The sequence below is a fragment of the Macrobrachium rosenbergii genome, chromosome 5 (genome assembly GCF_040412425.1).
Source record: "Macrobrachium rosenbergii isolate ZJJX-2024 chromosome 5, ASM4041242v1, whole genome shotgun sequence".
Taxonomy (NCBI): domain Eukaryota; kingdom Metazoa; phylum Arthropoda; class Malacostraca; order Decapoda; family Palaemonidae; genus Macrobrachium; species Macrobrachium rosenbergii.
The window spans coordinates 14,007,970-14,024,069 of NC_089745.1; the positions used below are offsets into that span (position 1 = coordinate 14,007,970).

A 16,100-nucleotide genomic window follows, 5' to 3' on the forward strand; every position below is an offset into this window, starting at 1 on the left:
TATAAACCAGAAATAACACTATTGGGAATATATTTAAGTGCTGAAACCTTTTAGTCAGCCTTTCCCCTTTATACTTATTTTTATCAGTAATTCAACCCTTTATACCTATTAATTACATGTATTGTACATCTCAGCCTGCCTTTGCTTTTCAGAACCAATACTGAATTGTCCTTCTTCATCTGTCAGAGTTTGTTTTGAGGGCAGGTTTGAATGGGGACCCAATTTAGTTAAGTCCAAAATCTTCGAGTAAAAGTTTTATTTTTCCACCCATGACTATCCAAGTTCAGTCTTCTATTTCTTTCATAATTGTGTATCAACCTGTCTTGTCTCAACAATTATTTAAACTTATAACAAAGTTCCAGTAGCTTTGCCCTAAAAGAATTCCTGGTATCGTTTTTTCTTGATGTTATAAATTCTTTTCATTCCTAACAGCATTGAACCAATGGCAATTTGTTTAATCAATAATTTTACCCTCATCTCATCTGTAGATCATCTTTCCCTTGTTCGCTCTCCTTCAGTACAGCATCATTACCTGTTTTTTTTCCTTTTTCTTGCAGGTACTGATCCAGCCACGTCTCAAAATTTTTACTTCCTCTTGGGCTGCTACATAAGACTTATCATGCAGCCACATCCTTTTCTTACTCTGAAAATCAGGACTGTAGTCTCGAGATTGCTAGTTCAATGAATGTTTCTTTTCCTCATTTGTAAATAACTGGTGTTCTTTTGATGCACTTGTTTTCCCCTGATTCCAATAACCTTCTCCCTCATTCAGGATGTTGGTCTGTTGTTTTCCTTTTTAAAATTTTCTTCGTGTTTAGCCTTGATATGAACATTATGGTGCGTTTCCCCTTCTCAGTAGTCGACCCCTGGTATTCACAGGGGATGCGTACCACTACCCGCACAAATAGCTAAAATCTGCGAATACTTAAAACCCCTCAAAAAATGCTTATAGCTGCTTATTTTGATAGTTCAAACACCATAAAACCCTCTAAAAGTGCTTATACCTGAATATTTTAATAGTTTTTTCACAAAAAGTGCAGTTAGTCATGAAAAAATATGAAAATACAGTAATCTGTCAATATTTCTCCGAGAGAAATACCGCGAATAGGCGAATTTTTCCACAGAGAAATCCGTGAATCCGGAACTACGGATAGGCGGGGGTCAACGTAGTATAGTCCTACATTGTATGGACCAAGGACAATCCCAGTGATGTTGGCTAGCCATGAGAATTGGAAACATTGAGGGATTGAGGCCAGTGACGAACATCACACAGGAAAATTCTAAGACAGGAAAATGATGACCACACAGGGTGCTTAACTACCTTCAGACTTTTGGACTGTATGAAAGAGAAGTGGCTTGGACAAGGAATTGTTCCTGTGACAACTTCTGAGACAAGGAGATGAAGGGATGCTGCAAAGACCACATGAGATGCACTGATGGCACTAGCCCCCCTACAGGGTACAGGACAGTGTTGAACCAGATTGACAACAAAAGAAGGAAGGCTCAGGATCTTCATAGTACCCATTTAAGGTCACATCAGGCTGAAGAAAACCTGACAATTGCATCAAGTACACCCCCTTCAAAATGGAGGTGGTGAAGTCAGTGCAGAACTGCATGGGGTCCGTATATCTTATCAGATGCCTACTTTCAGATACCAGTTCATCAGACCTCAAGGAAATACGTGGAAGTTCATATAGAAAGGAACAATGTACTGTATGTGAGCACAGTCGTACGCTTTGCTTAAATCTTTCCATGTCACCTCAGGTAGTGTTCATAAGAATAGTAGTACCTGTACCAGAACAGGCACACTCAGATTAAATATGGCTGCTTGATATGCATACGAGTTTATGGTTGATCCTTGCATAATTCAAGGAGAGTTTGGAGAAAGTCATGTACTGGAGAGTCAGATACCATAGATGTCTGGCGATTGTCATGAAACAAGACAGTACAATAAGGCCTTCAGTTTCAGTGTTAGATAAATTTATGGAGAAAGCTAATTGATTTATGGAAATTCATAGGACTCGGTGAAAGGTTTGGTCATAAAATAGTAATGTATTCCCATCAAATAAGTTAGTTCCTTAAAAACTTGTTACTTGATACAGTAATATGATTTTGGAGAATTTAAAAAGCTTAAAGATTTGGTCAAAATTTTCATTTGAAAGATTTGTTTCCAAACTTTGCATTGGTATAGGTTGAAATTAGGGCAACCATAAAACAAAAATTCCACTGCTAACGTTATATTATACACACTACTCATGGGAACTGGGTCATGTGGCATACCAGATTCATGAAATGTCCATGGGCCAGACAAGTGCGACTTATTTGATAATGTGAGAGGTACATCATCATGTCATTACTGAAATGATGAAAATCACCTCCTTTGGAGGAAGATTATAAAATATTCCTAATGGTGAGACAGTTCTTTGGCTCATGAGAAATTGCAAAAAACTTCCATGGTTTTGAAATAGTCACCTAACAAGAGTATGCCATGTTTATAGAGACTCAGTACCAAATATTATTGATGATTTAAGCACATTCTCGACAAGCTGTAGTTGAACAGGCTTGGGTGTACTTTGCAAACAGAGTTTACTTATTAATTTTATCACGTAAAAAGTTACCACAAGGTATGAGATGGAGTTATCTTATGGAAAGAATGAGCAGAGACATAATTCTTATAGATTCACCCTTCATATCATAATGCTCTGTAAATATAAGGCTTTCACTTATAAAACTAGCATCTTTATGATTAGAAAAAGGCTGTTATGTGCAGTATTAATAATATGTCAGTCTGTGACTGCCATGACTAACTGGTACTGTGGTAGAAGTAAAGGGCTCTAATGGAGACTGCTGCCATAGGAAGTACCAATGGCTTGAAAAAAGTATGTACACTGTTCCTGTGTAGAAAAGTCCCTTGTAAAGTACTTGAGGGTTTGACCTTAAAAAATTGTAATAAAAAATGGAACACTTAGATGTTGGAAAATTGGACAGTTGATTGTGAAGATAGGAAAAGATGGATTAAATGTGAAAGATGGGGAAAGAATATTTATCTTGGATTTTCTCTGAAGTTGCCAACTTATGGGAAATATTTTATTGGTGAAAAAAAAAAAGAAAGTTACATTCAAAATTTTCAGAGCTTTGCATAATGTGTACTGAATTATTACTTCATGAACAGTGCACATCAACTTTCGAAACTAAAAATAGTCAAGTTCACCAAAGGACTTTAAAACAAGTGATAGTGAGGCCAACATTAAAAATATATTTCCATATTCTTCTTTTGGAAAAAATACATTCATTAGGCTACATTCTTTGGTACAACAATCTAAGGACAATTGAGATTCTTTTAACAATCTAAGGACAATTGAGATTCTTTTAACAACAGTGTATGGTTACACAAGTAAATAAGATATGCTTTGTGATAATTTAAGTACATTGGAGATGAAATGATAACAATGCTACAAATGATAAAGAACCATAAAAGTATCATTGTTACATGCATTTGAACTGGCCAATATGATTGTAGTGTGCTACGTGCCATATTGTATGCTAAATTATGTTGGAAAGCCAATTTTCACTAAAGTTTACACAACATGCCTTTTAGTCAAAACTATAGAACAAGAAGCTGCTTTTCATGAAATGCCAATGTATACAATTTAACCCGGATACAGTATTAATTGAAAGAAACTTTAGTGTATTTTCCTAATAATGGCAATGTATAATGTTATTTACCTTGGCTGGGCTTATGGGTACAGAACTAAGGCATAATGTATCTAATGATACTAGGTTTTCCAGTACCCAAATTTAGCATTTACATCTAAAAAGCAGCCAAGCCCAGCACCCAGGAGGTACATGACCCAGCTGCCCTGGATTCTAACCTATGTGACTTCCTCACGTGCATTAGCTTTACATAGTGCCCATTACAACAATGAAACATATCCTAAATAAATACAACTGCAGTACAGTACTGTATGTCTCCAAAAGCTATGATAAACTACCATAAGGTAAATCTGTATATTTTTTCTATAAAGCACAAATGTATTTTTAGGAATTTAAGTTAGTCATTAACCTAGCTCTACACTTGAAAGCATGACTTTCAGCATCCATTATATCAATGGTTTCATTTTCTTTTGCAATTCTTGCTATCCTGTTCAATCCTGACATCAAATTACTCCAAATTATGCATAAAACTATTCCCATATTAATACTTATTAGTTTTGTTTTAATTAGTTTTGTTTTAATGAAACTTTGCAACATTTGAGAGTTTTGAACAATATTGAATGTTAGAATTATCACTTTAATATTGATAATTTTGGAATCATATGTTTTACAGTTAAACCTGCCTTGAAATGTTGTGGAAATGCAATTATCAAATAGTGTGACAATTTCACAAACATTGACCTGTGAAGTAAGTTACTAAAACTTTTCTAATGGAAATTGTTTACCCAATGAATATCAGTACAGTACTGCAGGGCTTAAAATCAGGTTTGGTAGAGATTCAAGTCCTTAAACCAAAGATTACATTATTAATTCATACTGGCCATGCAAGATCATGATGATTCATTTAAAAAACTTCAGCACCAAAAAAATTCCAGCAATATTTTGTATTTTGGTTCTCACTCACATACTTCATGTAAAGTCATGTCTTCAGACTATGTTTTTCATTTTATATACTAAAGCAGACTAGAATTACAGTTTCTTTTGGAGATTTATTATGACTAGCTACTTGTTAAAGAGCTTTTAATATTTTGAGACATTTTTGTTATCTGTCTCAGCAACAAAAGCTATCTGGATTCATTTACATGTATTATTAAGCATATAGAATGTAAATGCAAACCTTTGCTAAACTATACAGTGATTATTCTTCACAGAAACTACACAATGAAGACTTCAGAAAATAATGGAAGACTAAGTTTATGAATGTGAACATCCAATGCTTAAAAAACATTCAATGCTTAAAACATAAAATGGTTATGTAACAATATGGGCTAAATATTAAAACTTTTTCAAAATTAGTTCTGCACCATTGCAGGATTATTCTTAAAAATAAATCATACAGTACAAGTGTAAAGCAGCTGTGCAATTTTGAATGTCTGATGTTTATATTTAAAAAGAAAGATACAAATACTGTGCAATTTCCATTCTATGATGCTTTACAAATTTTCAGTTCGTGGATGTATGCTTACATTGTAAACATACTTCCATGAAATTCCTCTTTTCATACCCCCGCTCGAAGAAAAATATTGTAATATAATTCCTGCCTGCATTTTCTCATTAATTAATTCTACATTGAAATAATTCTACAATGTTTTTCACTATTTGTACTCATCAAATTCCCTTTCAAAAATATTAGTGACTTACTAATATTCAGCTGCATACAATGATATTTATGTTTATTATCCAGGTACAAGGAAAACATGTTTTAACCATTTGAGATTTTGGGGGTATTCAGAACCCCTTATTGGTTAAACATGCTCATTTCTTGATTACTGCTTATGAGCTTTAAAATCAGTTATTATCTTTTACTGCTTGCTGTAAACTTTTTTCCATCTATAATGCTGGGAGTGCTCATTTTGAAGCCAAATAATTTCAAATTATTGAAGTATCTATTAACCCAGAAGAGAAATTTCTTAACTCATTAGTAAATGTTTTTAAAAACATAGTAAAGATTCACAAAATATTTCTTCACTAGATACAGTATGATAACACTTCCATCCCAATTACAGATTTATTATTGCTAATTATTAGTTATTTCATCAGAATCTCCAAAAGGTTAAGAAAGCAAAATGTAAAAAACATTACAGAACACTTGCAAAACATTATGTCTCTAAGATACTTAATTTTAGTGAGATTATGATGCTGCCAAATGAATTACAGCAAAATTTCTATAACTCCTGTAAAAAGTCATATACTGTAATACATTTAAGGTAAATGAGATTATTAATAGGAGGGTAAGGTACTGCCATGCTAAACAATAAGTAAGCAGGTATAAGTAAGTTAATATTATGGAATGATATTAAAGGTACTTTTTATAATATTAAAATAACTCTCTAACATAACATTATTTGGCTACATATTCTCTGAATACAACAACAGTTTCAAGCACCTAAAAGAATGGTTTTTGTTCACCTTTGAAATTTAACTACAGTGTTTTCTGTTGGAAATGACCCTATTTGCCCTAGTCATGCCATGTTCAATGACAACAAATTTTAGTTGTAAAACCCACAAAATAAAATAATCTTGTTCCCATATGAAACACTTTTCCTGTAAAACATTTTTCATTCTTCTTTTTCCAGAGGCTGTGTGCTTTCGACAGAAAAGATAAGTACATGAACAAAAATTTTGCATAATTTTACTAGTAACTATATGGTATGCTAGATAGATGTTTTATAGTCATTTGTTAAAGTTAAAAACCTCCAGTTCTGTATAATTCCTATTATATGAGTTTTTGTGTGCCTTAGGTGAGATTAGAGTAGACACTGAACTTTGATGATACACCCATTCTTCTACCCGAGCCAGGGAGACCAGGCTTCATTAGTACTACAATGAAACAGAACACTTTGAATTGATAAGTAGCAAAGGTACCTACTTAATGCGTAAATATGTGACTATGGTGCTTAAGGACACGTAGTGGGTACATTTTTATATTAATAAACCAGTTTAGTGTGACTCCAGAAAGAAACTTAACCCCTCTAGCTGGGATGTAAATCCACAACTTTTTTTCTTTAATATTGGAATGTTCCAGTGTAAGTAGATATGCTGCTTATGTACCTGTTTCAAAAATGGTGGAGAGAGATTCAAATAAGCATTGTAACACAAGATACAGTTCTCACTATATCATAACAACACACCCGTGTAATGTAAAATACACAGGACAATGTATTATACTTATGCATCTGGTATACTGTACAGTATGTTTATCCATCAGTCAAAATAAAGTCAGGGGGTTACCAGACTTTCTTAACATGCAATCACAAATTATTAACATTATTTTCTCTAATTTATATGAGATGTTCAGAAGCAAAACAAAGCCGTGACATCCTAGTCAGTTACTGCATTTTTATACAGTATCACTATTTTAAACCTTCCTCCAACAGATTCAGCCAAGTTCACGTCAAAAGTTGAACTGCAAATAAGGTAAAAGTTCCGTACCAAACAATTCTTACCCTGAACTTTATGACTACCTAAGCACACGCATAAATCTTGGGAGCACAATATAGCAAATGTCCCCTCCTGGACAGGTGGTGGCATGAAAATTGTGGGAGGGTGTTGGTGGGGTTAGCCAAAAGCACACCAGCATTCTTGTCCCTGTAGTCAATTACCACACAGTATATTTGAGACACAATTACATTCTCCCTTTACTCTGTCCTTTCCCTTCTTGTCTTGGCACTGATTCTTCCATGAAAATACAGTATTTGCAGTTTTATATGTTTTTTACACATTATTTCGTCTGTTATTTTTCATCAAGATGAGTAGTGGAAGTCATAAAATGTATGCTCATGTAGAAATTGGCAAGGCTTTAGAGTTTAACATGAGAGAAAGTTGAAAAACTTCATACCTTGCTCACTCTTCACCTGATGACCTTTGCATTGATACTGCCATTACAGAGCTCTTATATTCAGAGAATACAGAATTAAGCCTTCAGTACATTGATTCTTCAGTGATTAATCTGTGTTTATTAGTACATATTATTTTTGGTTAAAACTAGTAGATTAGTCACTCATCATGACTACTTCCATAAAACTGTAACTACTTTGATTGGCTATAATCCAGTTTCAAGCATGGGTTAATCATTTAATAAGCATTGCATTTCTGTTATCAGTTTTTCCTGGTCTTGTATCGTCATTATTCTTACTCAGCTGTATTAAAGTTCTGGCCATGAAAAACATCTTTTTTTAAGCTATAGAACTGTTTTCTTGATTGTAAATGTCTTCTTTATGGGTACAGAAGTGTTAATAGCCTAATAAGTTTATATTGATAACCTTTCAAATTAAAAAAAATATATGGCTTCCAAAAATAAAATGTACACATTTTTCATTTTAAAAGTTTGCAAAACGTAAAGTTTTTTCCATTTTCAAATACAGTACCATAAAACTAAAAGTTTAAATTCCACGAAGTCTGGTTTCGTGCATAATAAACACAAGAATATACTTTCATTTGAAACAGAAAATACTTTCTACCTTTAAAAATAAGTTTATCACTGTTCAAAGTCAGCAGAACATGAAGTTCCTTTTCCTTCTACCTTCAGTTTTATTGCATTATAACCTGTTTTAAGTCAGCAAAATATTTGGTGCATTTTCTCTTAATGTCTTTTACAGTATCTTTGGTAGACTTTTTCCTACCTTATTTCTGTTTACTGCATTATATGTATCCTTTTATAAGCTATCCATTGGCAAAAAATTATAGTCTCTTACCACAAATAATAACAAAGTAATAACTATTGGAAGTTTGCAAAATCCCCAATACCTTTCCCAACATATTTTTAATAATCATTAGAAGAGTTTTCATCGCACCTAAGTTAGATTTAGACCATACATTATCCCTTTGAATATACTTTCATTAAAAAACCTAACTGTCTAATATCAAAATATAAAAATATCTCTTCAAACTTTGCAAAATATTTTAAGCTTTTTACAATAACTTTCACAGATCTTTCCAAAACTGTTTTTGCATACCGCTTACTGTCTTTTGATAAGCTTTTAACTGGAATAAAAATGAACTTTACAACATATATAATATGATAATAAGAAAGTTATTGCTGTTCACAGTGCGCAAAACCTTGAATGCGTTTGTCTCCATTTTTTAAAATGCCACTTTACTTTGTTTTGCTGCTGAGCGGCTCATGCATTTTCCAAAAACAAGATTACTTGGTATGTAATTGTGTTTTTGTTACTTTATATTTTATCTATGAATTGACTGATTACCAAAGAAAAATACAGTTTACACGTGAAATACACATTCAACTTACATCTCATAGAATACTATGTCATTCTGATTGTTATAACTTTCAATACAGTTTACTTGAGGTCTTTAAAGTTCTACAATAAAAAATAAAGATTTAAGTATCTTTAAGGCAATCAAGAATTACAGGTATTATGCTAGGGCTGCGATAAGCAATAAATCCCCCTTCATTGCACCATATTGGAGATGCAGTATTTGGCTTGTGATAATTCACTTGCAGGGCTTGTAATTCCTCCCTGGAAGGTTCCTGAAAAATGACAAACTCGTAAGCTTTGATAATCAATTTTTTATATTTGAATCATCTTGACACAGGGGAACCTTCAGCAACTGAGAAAATCTAAATTGCTCTGGAATATGAATGACAGAATAAATCACACAAACCATGAAGCCAGTTATATCCCCATATCATCTGTCCAACCAAAAGGAAAAAGGCTTGCCACTGACTGATGGAAGCTGCCCCGTGTCAAGATGGAAACTGTTAATAGTTGGATTTTTAATGCCAGCACTTAGAATACTGTACTGAAATATTTTGGATATAAACCGGGAAAGGAAACAATAAATGGGTCAAATGGTCTAGTGAGATATTTATCAACAGTATTCTATGATTATATTGATTTTACTGGAGACAATGTCACACAAGAAAAAGAATTCCAAGTAAACAAATCAAACCTAATGAGGAAATCACAGTATTCAAATAAAGGGATAAATTTTGTCAAACATCTGCAGTTTAATGTTCAGCTCTGCATTTGCTCAGATAGGTTCATAAGACAATATAGGTTTACTATTGAATTCAGACAGTTTGTTCACATACACTGTGGATAAAGGAGGTGGAGTCAGATATCCAAAACCATTTTTTTTAGTACAAAAAAGAACCATTTTAACAGTACTTGTATATCTAAATAGCAGTGCACTTGGGTAGCACTAAAGGTTTTAAACTGTATATCCTTCAGCTCCAGTTACATTACCTTCTGCCCTTATATTTTTCAAGAGCTCCCTTCGGTCTCTCTCCCTTTAGCTGTCAAACTTCTTTAGCTTTCTGTTGCCCAATTTGTTCCACTAATTTAAGAACAAATTCTGTAGGCAACCACTTTGAGATTCTAGAAGTGTCAGAATGGTCTGATTAAATCACTTTATAACAATACCATAAACAGTAAAGCCTTATTCAGGGCCAACTATTTTCACTTTCTCCCATATCCTTTTTAATGCTAGTTTAATGTGCCATCTCATATTCCACATTAAAAATGGAAGAGCTCCCACGTCTACAAATCCAGGCTCCAAAGTATCCTCTGAGGACAGTAAAACCATTCTTAGTGTGCCTTTTAGCACAGGCATTTTTCTTTGCTTCCAGGATTTTCAAACATCTAAGCTCATTTCACTTTGGTCATTCACATCTTTTCCCATTAAAATTATTAAAGATAAGTGTACTGACTGTTTTATATAGAGATGGTTACCAGTCAGTAGAAACTGGTCCAACTGAGAGGTGTCTTACCTTTATAACAATTGCTCTAATCAGCTTTGAGTAAAAGTGCAGAAAAGTTGTGCATGATAGGCCTATTTTGTCGGGTCGCAGTCTGCTTAAACGCAGATTGAAGTTTGTGGCTGGGAGAGCGCTCTTCTGCTTGGGAGCTTTTGCAGCTGTTATTAGTTCCCAAGTAACATCATATGTGTCATTTTATTTATTATCTTTCGACTGGCTGATAGAGATGGGTCATTATTACGTCGTAGAAGTTTCGTTCTCTCATTGCCTTCTTGTGAAGACACTCTACACACCTCAGTGCCTCTTCCGACAACTTCGCCACTTTATGACCTCATTTACCTTTATATGTATGTGTGTGTGTTTGAGTAAATTAAGCTATGCCATTATTCAAGAGACCTCACTCTCTACCTCTCTTCCATCTCCCCTGATTCCAATGGATAACTCTGACAGTGACAATCATTTTAGGAGTGCTTAAGTTTGCAAACAAAATGAAAACAAAGATCAGAATTGTATGTAAAGCTTCAAAGAACAGTTTTTCAAGAGATCATTGGGCTCATTTGTGAGTAATGATCTAAGGAAAGCAACCACAGCTCCTTTGTTGAACCCATCTTGTAGACAGAGTGAACGCAAGGGTTTGCTCCAGAGCTGAGAAAGTCATTCCGACCACTATGGTTGTCTTGGATCATGTTTACAGTCCAATCTACATATCAGAGGGTTCCCTACTATCACTGTCCAGCAGATTTAGCAAGCTACTACTGCCTCTGAAGTTGATACATCAGTCCGCAGACTTACAAACCACCTCCTCCTGAAGGAACTCCAACAAGAAGGTTCTTTCTTCCTGGATACCGAGTCAAGAGCCACACCTTCCTTTCAGCAAGCATTATGGTTTAACCTTCATTTGAACATGTTTGCTGACTCATCTGCTAATAGGGCAAAGTTCTGGAGGTTGTTGGTGTCAAATGGAAAGCACTGATTTTCATCTTGGACTAAATTGCAAGCTGTGGGCAACCTTTGTCTGGAGAAGATATGTACTTCTCCTGACAAGTTTGGCAGAGTTGTCTCAATCAGCAGAATGGATCAGTCTTGGGTTACTCTTTATGCTTTGTACGGAATTACGTTGAGGTAGCAGAGGGGAAGAGCCATTCTGATAGCCAAGACACCTTATGCAGTCCCCTTCAAGCCCTCCAGGGTATTGAAGGTACTGCAGCAAAGCCTTCAAAGGCATTCACATCTTCTGTACTTGGCATCAGTAGGGCTTAGACCACCTTGACTGTGACAGGGAGCTCAGGTTTCTTCTTCACCTTACCCTTTGTGTTTACAAGGATATACTAATTGATGATTGAAGGATAAGATTCTTTTTTACCAAGAATATTAGAACTGCTAAGGAGTTACAGCTAAAGAGTGCAGTGAGGTGAACATCCAAAACTGTTAGACATTTGATCATTCTTTTGATGCTGTAAAATTCTTATTCCATTTATAGATGGAGCATCTCTCTTTTCTTTTTAAATAAAATACAGTCAAGTCCGAATATCCTTGGCTGAATTGGAATTTCTGTGACTAACTGCCTGATTCCATGGTTATAATAAAAATTTTTTATGAACACACACACACATTATCTCATGCTGTAGCCATGGGCACCAACAATGTAAAACAAGCAGATGCAGTGTGACTATCTTGTCCCCCAACACCTGAGTCAATAGGACTATAATATTTCTCTTTCCCTGCAAGTTCTATGACATAATTCTCCCAGTTAGCAAATGGCATTCACAATGAGCCAGTCAAGACACAGCACTCAGCTCCACACACTGTACTGAACACAATGGCTGAATGGTAGTTATTGGTAATTCAGTCCAACCGCAGAATGCTGTGTACACATACAGTACTACTCAAGAGTACACTGAGGCTCTGTTGGTTATAAAATTGATGCTGAACATCCCAGATTACCAGAAACCAGAAAATTATCCATGGAGAAGGGCTTGTTCTCTAAATGTTTTGGTATCGTATCATAACTGATACAACTTAATTATAAGCAGAATATATAAAAAAGGGAAAAAGTATAGGCTACAGTAAGTGGCTTCCAAACTATTCCCAGTTGCACTTGCTAAGTACTCTTTATATTTAACTAATTTCTTAATCCTGAATTAATTACCTTTTAGTTCTTTACAAATTTTTCATCAATGACTGTAATTTCACTTGTATTCAGACTAAAATTTTGCAACAGTTTTTATATTGTTCAGACGAAAATTTTGCCAAATGCAGTATTGCAAAAAAATTTGTTTTGGGCAAATATGTAAAAAAAAAAAAAGCCTGCATTAATTTTCAGTGACCCATTATCTTTCCTTATTCTTTTACCAGTATAATTTGATAAGAGCATAAATTGAATGAAAATAATTCAATATATGACATTTAATTCTAATATGAAAAGATCTGCATGTGTAGTATTTGCATAGCTATAATGCAGCACTCCTAGGGTTAAGGTGTTTACACTATCATTACCTGTGATAAATGTCTCTTCAAAATTTCTTTGTACTTGACTACTCCACCTCCCTCTGCTGAAAGTATGCCATGTGGTGCTGCAGTGTCCCAACGAAATGTTGAATTCTATGGAGAATAAATAAATAATTTGTAAACATTTTGGTGACCAACAGACATGTTTAAACATATACTGTATTCATGTGTACTACAAATATTCATCAGTAAACACATAGGTTACTTAACATAAAATAACAAGCACATTTACTTATTTATAAAATTATGAGTAACTTATGTTTTTCAATTAAATACAGATAAGCTTTATTTTTAGCTTAAAATATAACATTATTCATGGGCTTCCTAAGTACATTACACAGAATCTATTTCACTTTGGGTAAATTATAAGCAAGAGAATTTATCTGTATTTTTGTAAAATTATGAGAGGGTTTTTGAGTCATAATTTAAAGTACCACTTTTCTTTACCTTGGAACAAATATAAGCAACAGCATGACCAAGTGCTACACTTAGTAGTTTGTAACCTGCTCCTGTTGCATGGACAACATCAAACTTCTTCTTCAACATCTCTTGGAAGCTGACACCTTCACTTGATGATATTACCACCACTTTATTCTCAGTTTCTGAACTGGGGCTTGAAACCTGAATGTTGTGGACATTTACTCCGCTGTGGCTTACACCCCAGTAAGCTTTTCCACGCCATCTGGTGATATATGGATAAGATAAGGTTTGTAAATGTGTATATACAGTAGGCAAACCACTGCCTTATATAAGATTTTACATATCCAGGCAAAAATAAGCTCCTGCTACCTGAAAAAGAAAGATCCCCTCTCTTATAGTGTATGACCCCTACATCTCTAGCCTCATTTTCTTCATCATTATTGCTTCCATTATCATGTGACACAAAGGACCTCTGTGAAATTCCTTCCCTTAGGTCTTCCACACACTCCACACATCTCTAGAGTCATAGTTCTCATCTAAGTAGGTTTGGATCTTCCAACTATAATGGTTCCCAGAGGAACCCAGCTGACTTTATCTCATGCTATTTTCTATCGGGCAGTGCTAGGGATGTGTCCAAGCCATCTCATCTACATTCATCAGTATTTCATCTACATATGTATCCAATTTTACACTGTTCTGCCATCAGACTCATAATCTTAAAAGCTTAATTCCATGAGATCTTATTTCAACCTACCCATTGTGTAACTGGCTTTTTATAGTCTTTCACTATATTCCAACTTATGATAACCTGTATAGGGTGTAGTTGTTCCTAAATACTTTGCTTGAAAGACTCATTATCCTTAATCCTTTCTTTTCTCCTCATATTGTTATCACATCCCTTAACGCACACTATGTCCTCATTATTTCTGCTTTTCTTATTTATCTTTGATCCAACTTCTCTAGATATATAATGCTTTCTGTTCAGCAAGCTTCATGAGGCATTTTGCTGCTTATGACAGCTTAATCTGCATATTCTAAATCTTTCAACTTTCTTTCATTGTCAAATCTAAATCTTACCCTCCACTTCTAGCCATGTCTTTCATTATGAAATCCATTAGGAGGGCAAGCAGTAAAGGTGACACAACATTTCCCTGTATTACCCCACTGTTTACAGCAAAATCACTTGACAGAACTCCATCAACATATACTTTGCATCTGCCTCATTCATGGTTACTTTCAATTGCCTTTATGTATTTAACAGGAATACTGCAGTCTTGCCTTGCCTACCATACTTTTGATCTGTGAACATTCCCATGTATTGTTGTAATAAATAAACCCGTAAGGGCATTTCTAAATTTCATACTTGGCTACCTGAAGTCTTGGCACAAATATGCAATAGGTAAAACTACCTTTTCTAAAACCATCTTATTCATCTTAAAGTGTTTTATCAATTTCATTTGTAGCCTTCCTGCATATAATTCACCTTTAGTCACTTGAATGTATTTGTCTGCATAAGCACTTTCATTTCTTAGAGTTCCTGTGTCCTCCATTTTTTCTTCCTCTTAGGGGTGCATGATGCTTGATTGCTCCCTGGCTTTATCACCATTGGCTTTATGCTATCTCCCAAAAATATTGGGCCTCCTGTGATTGGAAAAATGCTAATTTGGCTTTTAATTATGGCTGTAAACATGATTTTGTTTATGAAGAAACAAATTAGATAGTTCTTTCAGTTCTTCAGGAACCCAACAGAACTTGTTCAATATATTTGAGAAATAAACACAAGAATATTTTCTTGTGACACTATGCTGTAGTTGAGAAATGTCCAGGCCAGCTTGGCAGTTCATGCAAAACGTTTGCCATTTACTAAAACAAATCCTTATGAAACATTTCCTCAGTGGAGAGTGAATCACAGTGGTAAATCTTCCAGGTGTTGTGTGTCAACCATATTTAGAAAAATGAAGGCTGGTTTCTGAAAGCACAAATATATGTAGAATACTCATCCTCAAAGCTTTTTTGGAAATTATGATTTTGTAATTTTTTTTTTCTTTCTCTCCTTAGCAGTGTTCTGCTCTTGATCCTCCTGCTTCATTATAACTTCTGAATCCTTGGCCATTTAGTGCCTCCTCCCCTTATCTGAATTCTCAGTTCACAAGACTCATCTCATCCTTGCAAAGTTAGTACCTGTTTTCTAGCACATTTCCCTATCCTTATCTCAGGTATTAATTATCAAACCTCTTTCACTCCTTGTTATCTTTAAGACCACGTCCTACTCCCTGATGGATAAGTTTCACAGTAATTTCTACCTATCTTTTAGACTATCCTATCACTCATTTTCTGAATGTTGGCACTTTCCAGACTAGCAGAATAGTTTTCTCATTCCATATGAGACTTATATGACTACTAAAAAGCTTTTAGCAGTGATGGAAGTTGTTCTCTCCTTTTGAGCATTCACCTTTATAAAGTAATAATCATGACAGCCACTCTTCATTCTTCTTTTCTTTTAAGCATTTCCATCTGTATATGGCAGTGATCTAGACAACCACGCCTCTTCTACCTGGGCTGCTCACTACTTTGCCAGATGTGATGTTTGTCATACCTCTCATTTGGGTTCTTGTCTTTCCTTGGCCACACTGACCTGGCCACTACGAGTAATTGTGCTCCTGACAGGAGCTGTTCTTCCTGTGGAGAGAACTGCTCATCAGCTCTCAAAGATGAGTTTTATAGAAGGTACTCATTCCAT

At 34.7% G+C, this 16,100-nt stretch overlaps 1 protein-coding gene across 2 annotated transcripts in view; it reads right to left on the minus strand.

Moving 5' to 3' along the window:
* Nucleotides 1–3,235: 3,235 nt before the first annotated feature.
* Nucleotides 3,236–16,100, minus strand: part of Ipp (inositol polyphosphate 1-phosphatase) — a 34,237-nt gene continuing 21,372 nt past the window's right edge. For both annotated transcript variants that reach the window (XM_067103605.1, XM_067103606.1), the window contains exons 6-8: nt 13,388–13,622; nt 12,929–13,033; nt 3,236–9,202 (exon numbers count right to left, since the gene is read on the minus strand). In XM_067103605.1, the coding sequence (XP_066959706.1) occupies nt 9,053–9,202; nt 12,929–13,033; nt 13,388–13,622 (490 nt within the window). In that variant the 3' untranslated portion in view covers nt 3,236–9,052. The remainder of the gene's footprint in view (nt 9,203–12,928; nt 13,034–13,387; nt 13,623–16,100) is intronic.